Raw genomic sequence first — 7616 nt, 5'->3', positions numbered from 1 at the left:
GAAAGGGAAGGGCTGAGGAGGCTCCTGCATGGAAGGTGACACTCTGGGGCCTTGTCACTAGCACAGCATGATCACCTCCTCTGCTGCCCTGGGAGGGTTAACAGGAGTTGGCTGGAGTGTTTAGATACAGCACTGGAAGCTGTGACTGCTGTCATTCATATCTGGATGACATCAAAAACTGAACTTAAAGTGTAAGACTTACAGTCTCGACCTGGAGTGTTTGTGTTTCCATTTTCCATGTAGGAAGCATTCCCCATCACTGCTGATAACCCTTCTGGATGATGGTTGTGTACTTGCACTCTCCCTGCTGAAAGATGTTTCCTTTTCATGATGCTGTAGTTGGAATTCTTCACATGAGCCACTTGAGCTTCATGGAGAATGGGACAGCAGAGTCCCAGACTCACAGCCCATCAGACAGAACTCAGGGTGCCAATGACACTGATGCAGATGGGCTGGGGGTTTCATTTCTGATTCATTCCTTAGCTGCAAACACACAGGCATGTCTTCCTGAATGTCAGGTAATGGGTAAGTCTAAATGCCCTGCTCAAACAAGTTTCTATGCAAAAAAGTAATCCTTGATGATTTTCAAATGATACAGGATAAACTGGAAATGTACTGATCACCAGCATAGAGCCAGGGTATTGCTGTTTGTGATAAGGACAGGCTTGGACAAGACATTGTTGTATGAATTACTCAGGAAACCATCCTTCTACAGAAAGGAAATCCTGTATTGGGCTGTGTGTGGTTTACAGCGACCCAGTCTGCTTGCAGGCTCTCAGATTAAGAAGTGCTACACCCTGCTGATAGTTAGTGAGCAAACAGACTGGCAGAGGTGGCAAGCACATCCGACTCAGTAAACAAAATATTTTAAGAGAGAATGTGCAGTTACACCCTAAACTCCTTCATGTCCATGTAGTGCTCTGGAGGTCTGGCTCCCTCAGCTGTTTGTGGTAGCAAGACACCCTCTCCTGTTTTCCCATCCCCTGCTGCTGTGACTGGCAGAGATCCATTAGTCCACAATAAAAACTGGATTTATGTCTGTGTGATGCTGTTGCTTTGTATTGTAGTTAATAGTATCCCATAAAATCTGGGAGTCAGAGGAATGGCAGGCAAAGGATATTTATTTTGATCATGGCATCTCCTTGGCTGGCCCATCTAGAGGGCTGTGGGAGATATGTGCTGGTAGCTTTGCTTTCAGAGGAAACAATTAGAAGAGTAATTACTGGGACATGAAGCCAAGTGACCAACCATTCAGACTTGTATTTTTTTGCAATCAGTCATTGTACTTTCTGCTCTAGACTGTTTAATAGTGCATTATGAGAAGATGGAGAAAAGCAGCTGCACAGCACTGGTGCAGGAAGGGATCCCCAGAGACTTCCCCCTGCACCTGCATAGACTGTGCAGCTCTGGTTCAGCAGGGCAGATACTGACCTGGGATAACTGGGAGGAAGCCTCGGGCTTGTGTCTCAGGTAGATCATAAAAGCATCAGTCAAATATCATCACCTGTTTGTGCCTTCTGTCCTTCTACTTCCTTCTGTCTCCTCGGGTGCTGTGCTCTGCCCCTGTCTCTGACAGTGGCTGGTGTACTGGACCATGAGCAGATCAGTCACACAGATGCATGAAATACTGCCAGCTGTGGAGAAACTTTAATGGATGCTCTGACCCACTGCTTTCTTTTACCTCTGCAAATCTCCCCCAGAGCTACCATGAGCTATTTTTAGCTCAACTTGTTAAATAATAACATTATTCCTTATTTAGTGAGCAGGATATCCTGTATATGGGACATTCTGGAGTGAGTGTTTAGATAACAGATTTAAACAATGGGTGATTTAAACAATGGTAGTAAAAATTGATGTTATGAATTCTCTCTGGTCACAATTTTGAGGTCATGTTTATTAGTGTACAACCTATTATTTTTCTTGAGTACGCAATTGCTATTAAAAACTTCATAAAGCTGAGCACCTCTGGGACGTACTCAGCAATTTTCCCAGAGACTCACCCTGTGCTCAGGGAGTCATGAAGCAGCCAAGGTCCCAGAAAACAGGCCACTGGCCATCTTTCATCAGCCCAAGGCTCTACAGATTTCATCTTGCCTCTGGCCGAGGAGGAGAGAAAGGACTAATTTAATTTAAACAGCAGTGGTAAAAATCATTGCTGTGGATTCATTCTGGTTCTGATGTTAAGGTCACATAATTAGCATTCAATCTGTTACTCTGCAGCCTGGGAGAGTCTGCCCCAGCACCACCTGGGCATGTAGAGGCACCCGTGTTTGCACTGCCAGGCCTGGTGTGGCTGGTCACAGCTCTTGGCCAGCTGGCCCTGGGGCTGTGCCACTGGCTGGGGTGACATCTGCATTTCCCCCAGCCCGTGGGCCCACAGCTGCCTGGGAAGCTGCAGCACTGCCCTGTGCAGATGCCCCACTGTGCTGGTGAGCTCCAGGTCCCCCGTGGGCAGCAGGCATGAAGGGCTGTGCCAGCCCCTGCAGATGCAGCTGTCTGTCTCCTGAGCGTGGCCGTGCAGCTAATCAAATCAGCCCTGCGTGAAAAGAGAGTGCAGCCTGTCTTCAAAAATCAGTGTTCCTGCAGCAAGGCCCAAAGGCATGTGAAACATGCTGGGCTTGGGGGTGGAAAAAACCCCACAGGCTAGTAAAAATTGAATGTATGAGCCAAGGGTTCACAGAGTTCAACAATATTTTCCAATAAAACATCTTGAAGGATTGGTTTAATACCAGGACAGCTGTGTTATTTAAACAGTTTGGAGGTTTGGGGGTGCAGGACAAAGTGAAGTGATGGGTCACAGGCAATAAGCAGAACAATGGATGGTTTTGTCCCCTCATTCAGCCTTGTGAAGAAATATAGGAAAACATGAAAAAAGGAATGGGAAAGAAAGATGCTTTTCATTTCCTGGGTTTTCTTTGCAAGATATGGCTGTTGTGGGATGATATTTCTGAGTAGCAAGGCTATGGGCTTAGCTGGCTGGAGCTGTCAGAAAACATGCTTTTGGTTGTAGGACATGGAATATTTTGCTGGCTGAGATGTTATAAAATTGCCTGTGGTTTCTTGCCTTTACATCTGCTTTATTTTTAATTTCAAAAATCCTCAATCTCTTGATTGTAACTCCAAGACTCAGAGTTGGAGTGATTAGGACTTCTCTTTGTATCACTCAAGTGTACTCTTAACTCTCACCCTACGCTGGTTACCTGTGAATTAATTCAGACTGCTTGACCTTGGTTACCTGGTTTGCCTTTGTGTGCAGCATCTTGGCTATGCAACATATGCTACTTCCTGTCAGGTATGATTTTTATGTACCTAAAGTCATATTTTGTTCCATATAAACACAATTACATAGCCATTTGTATGGCATATCTCTTGGTTCTCTGACCCATTCCTTGTTACAGCATTTGCAGCTTGCTGGGTTCAGTCTCTTGTGTTCAAGCACTGCTTTTCACCTACGTGGAGCCACCCATGGCACTGGGCAGATGCAGCAGCAGGAACTTTATCACCCAAAATTAAACTGAGCAGAATGCTTACATAGGTGGTCCTTAAACTTCAGCAAACAGCTTCAAAACTCTGTAAATATTTATTAGGCAAACAGAAGTTGAGGATGATGACCCTGTCCCCATCAATATTTGAGACAGTTTAACAGCAAACTGTGTTTAAAAATCATCTCAAGTATCTGTGTAGATTTAACCCCCAGGGTTATTTCTTCTCTCTTAATTTGTTAGTGATTTGGGTACAAGGTAAAAAACCCAAGGCTTTTGAATGATTCTACGACTGCAGGCAGCTGTTAGTCCGACAGCAGCCCATCCACACCCTGGTGCACTGGCACTGATGGTTTTGCTGCTCCTTTGGCACCGAGACTCTCAGGCAGAGCTGGGAACTGGATGGACTCGCCTGCAGCGGGCCAGGCCTGTAGGACTTCTTTGAGGAAAAACGTGCAACGTGGAGCTTGTGACACCACACCGCCGTCCCCTCCTGTGGGGGTACAGAACTCGCAGCTTCACACTAAACCACGCTGCAGGACGCTGTTGCAGTGAGGGGGGCACGGAACTCGATTCTCGCTCCTCTTTCGGGGCCAGCACGGGCAGGGCAGCGGGGGCTCTGCCCGCCCGGGAGGGAAGGCGGGAAAGCGGGAGATCGGGGAAGCGGGAGAGCGCGAAATCGGGAAACCGCGACCTCGCGGGCGGCGCCGCTCCCCGCCCCGGGCCGGCCCCCGTCGGACAACGCCCCCGGCCCTCGGGCCGCCGCCCGCGGCATTTCCTCTGAGCTCAGCCGGCGGCTGACGCGGGGCCGCGTCCCTCGGAAGAGGAAGCGGGCGGCGGAGCGGAGCGGAGCGGCGGCCGGGGCAGGCAGGGGCGCCGCGGGCGAGGGGCAGCGGCGGGGCCCGCGCTGGGGGCGGCCGGGGCGGCGGAGGAGGGGGCCGGCGGGGGCGGGCGCTCCCCGCCCGCGGGGCCGGGCGGCGGCGGCGGCTCCCCCCGCGGCCCGAGCCCCCGCAGCGCCCTGCCCGTGTCCCCCCTCCGCGTGCGGGGCTTCTGGCCGCTGCTGACCGCGCTCTGCACCGCGCTCCTCTGCCTCTACCAGGCGCTGCGCGGCAGCGCGGCCGGCGAGGGCGCGGGGGGCCCGGAGGACGCGGCGGCGGAGGCGGCGGGGTCCGGGCTGCCGCTGCTGAAGGGCTCGGCGCTGCTGCTGCTCGGCTGCCTGCTCGCCCGCTGCTACGGCGCGGCGGGCGGCGGCCCCGGGCGCGGCGGGGCGCGGGGCGCGGCGGGGGCGCGGCGCGGAGCCCTGGAGCGGTTCCACGCGCGGCAGCTGCGGGTGTCGCCGCACGTGCTGGGGCACAGCAAGGCGCACGTGGGGCGGGTGGTGGCCGAGCTGGTGCGCGCCGCCAAGGCGCAGGGGCTGCAGCCCGGCCCGCTGGCTCTCAGCCTGCGCGGGGACTTCGTGCGCATCGGCAGCGCCTACGAGCAGCACAAGGTGCGCAGCCCCGACTGCTTCGACATCCTGGTGCCCCTGCGGCTGCCGCCGCACCTGGAGCCGCAGCCGCGCTGCGCTGACGGGCTGGGGCCGTGCGGCGCCTTCGTCTGCGGCCTTCGGGCGAGGGACGGCTGGACACGACGCTGCCGGCCCTTCGCCGAGGGCTTCTGCGTGGAGCTGCAGGGCCGCAGCCACCTCTCCTCGGGGCTGGTGCTGCGCTGGTTCCAGGGCCATCTGCAGCGGTGCCTGGGAGCCGTGCGCTATCGGCTGCAGGAGCGGTGCCGCGTCAGCCTCTCGGCGTGCCCGGGGCAGCCGCCCACGCTGCACATCCTGCCCTGCTCCGACTACGTGTGCTGCCACATCTCCATGGCCGTGCGCCTCATCCCAGCCATCCCTCTCGGCGACGCGCTCTACCTCACAGCCCTGCCGCCCGAGGGCCCCCACGGCTCCCCGGCCCCCGAGGCGCTCTGGGGCCTCAACGCCTCGCGGCAGGAGCAGCGGCTGCTGGGCTGGCTGAAGGAGCAGGCCCCGGCCGCCTCCTGCCACCTCAAGTGCCTGCAGATCCTCAAGGGCCTGCGGGACCTCCGCGGGCACGGCCTGGAGGAGCCCTTCTGCTCCCAGTGGGGCCGGGTGCTCTCCTCCTACGTACTGAAGACGGCTCTCTTCTCCCTGCTGCTGCAGGGGCCCTTGGAGGCCTGGGATGAGCAGTTCCTGGTGGAGCGGCTGGAGGACCTGGTGCTGTACCTCAGGGACTGCCTGCGCAAGCAGGTGCTGATGGATTTCTTCCTGGGCAACACCGGCCTCCCCGAGGCCGTGGCGCTGCCTCGGTTCCTCAAGGAAGCCGCCCCCGTGAACTTGCTGTCAGCTTTTGACGGTCCCACGCTGGACCTCGTGGCCTTCCAGCTGATCAGCACATGGGTCCAGGCCCCGCACATCATCAGGATGTACAGCAGCCCCCGGTACTGGCGCCCGGTGCCCGCCCCGTGCCACCACAGCGCTGAGGCCAAGCGGGAGCTGCCAGTGGGAGAGTGAGCTGGGAGAGCCGCTGGCACCCGGGACTCTCCATCGCACACTCCAGACTCGCTGGTGCTGGGAGAGCCGCTGGCACCCGGGACTCTCCATCGCACACTCCAGACTCGCTGGTGCTGGGAGAGCCGCTGGCACCCGGGACTCTCCATCGCACACTCCAGACTCGCTGGTGCTGGGAGAGCCGCTGGCACCCGGGACTCTCCATCGCACACTCCAGACTCGCTGGTGCTGGGAGAGCTGCTGGCACCCGGGACTCTCCATCGCACACTCCCGGCTTGCTGATGCTTCAAGAGCCTGCATCTGCCTGGGATGGTGGGACTGATGAATTGTGCTTCTGTGGTTCTGTTCCTGACCAGAGAAGAGGGGGCCAAGACTTACTGAAATTGTGGTTTTCATTCTCAGTGGTTTTACGTGGGGAAATTCTGACATTTCTGGGGAAATGCCTTAGTCCTCAAGTGTTGCCTTTGGTCGAACGTTTGCAAACTAAAACTGACATTTTTAGAAATCCGTGTTAACTTCTTGTCTTAGTGGCAAAATAGAGCTTTTTCTGAGATTTTCTTTTTATGATGCAAAATCCATGTGGGATTTAAAAATCTTCCAAGTGCAAACAGCACATCCCCCATCCATCAATGTACCAAGATGTTCCTAAAATGTGATAAGCACTAGAGCATGGGTGTGGATCACAGTTTGAAACGCTCAATGCCATGCTTTAAATTTCCTGGGTAATCGAGCACATTGTGCTAAATAGTAAGTAATGTAACACATGCTAATGTAAACTCGAGGGAAGAAGTGAAACTGCTCTGATGACAGGATGAAGAATCTAGTTTTACATTTGTGTTGAAGTGAAGGTTATACTGAAGGATTGAAGTGCAGATAGAAGGAAACAAATAGCACTTTATTTTCACAAAGGCCTTATTTTTAGGATAATTGGCTGCACTAAATATTGCTATTGAGGAGGCATTCGTGTTTTGTTAGAGTGGTGGTTGAATTATCCCAAGGAAAACCTTTTAAAAGAAATACTCTGAGGTTCATTTGTTTGTGGGTTCTAGTTGAGTTTTATTATTTGTTTCTGTATTCAAGTATTATTTCCTTAGAATATGCTTTACCTCAAGGACCAACAACAAAATAAGAAATTCTTTATTATATTTTGGAACAAACTTTGAACCAGTCCAAATCTCAGTGCCATAAGTTGACTGTGGCACCCTCCTGCTCCCTGGTAGGAGTTTGGTAGGATTTTTGGATAACTGCCTAACCAGTTGTCTTGATTGTGTCAGTGTTTGAACCAAATAACCTTGATGGGATTTTCTAGTGCTGCATTATAGAAAATTGTTATTTTTTTATGGGGAGAAGAAAGTAAAATATTTCAGGGTACTTCAGAATTATTTAGCACTGATTCGTGGTACAGTAGCAGTCCTGGGCTACAGATTGTGATGCCCTCTGAGTATAAATATCAGGCAGATAATTGCCACTTTTTATCTGGTTATGTCCCAGTTGCTGGAATAGCCTGGTGAGTTGTGATGCAGCCAGGTTTGCAAGTGTCCTTACAATGCAGGTGTACCAGGGTGTCAAAAAATTCAGAAATTCAAATCCTTACTTTTTTTGGTCACCTGCTCAAG

The 7616-nt window shown here is 53.2% G+C and overlaps 1 protein-coding gene across 1 annotated transcript; it reads left to right on the top strand.

Annotated features, from left to right (window-relative positions):
* The first annotated feature begins 521 nt into the window (after window positions 1–521).
* On the top strand, window positions 522–6106 carry ITPRIPL2 (ITPRIP like 2). The gene is made up of 2 exons (XM_066561142.1): window positions 522–525; window positions 4307–6106. Exons 1-2 carry the CDS (start codon window positions 522–524, stop codon window positions 6001–6003), a joined length of 1701 nt encoding a protein of 566 aa, XP_066417239.1. The 3' UTR covers window positions 6004–6106.
* The last annotated feature ends 1510 nt before the right edge of the window (window positions 6107–7616 follow it).

The sequence above is a fragment of the Molothrus aeneus genome, chromosome 16 (genome assembly GCF_037042795.1).
Source record: "Molothrus aeneus isolate 106 chromosome 16, BPBGC_Maene_1.0, whole genome shotgun sequence".
Taxonomy (NCBI): domain Eukaryota; kingdom Metazoa; phylum Chordata; class Aves; order Passeriformes; family Icteridae; genus Molothrus; species Molothrus aeneus.
This window is presented reverse-complemented; position numbering and strand designations above follow the sequence as displayed.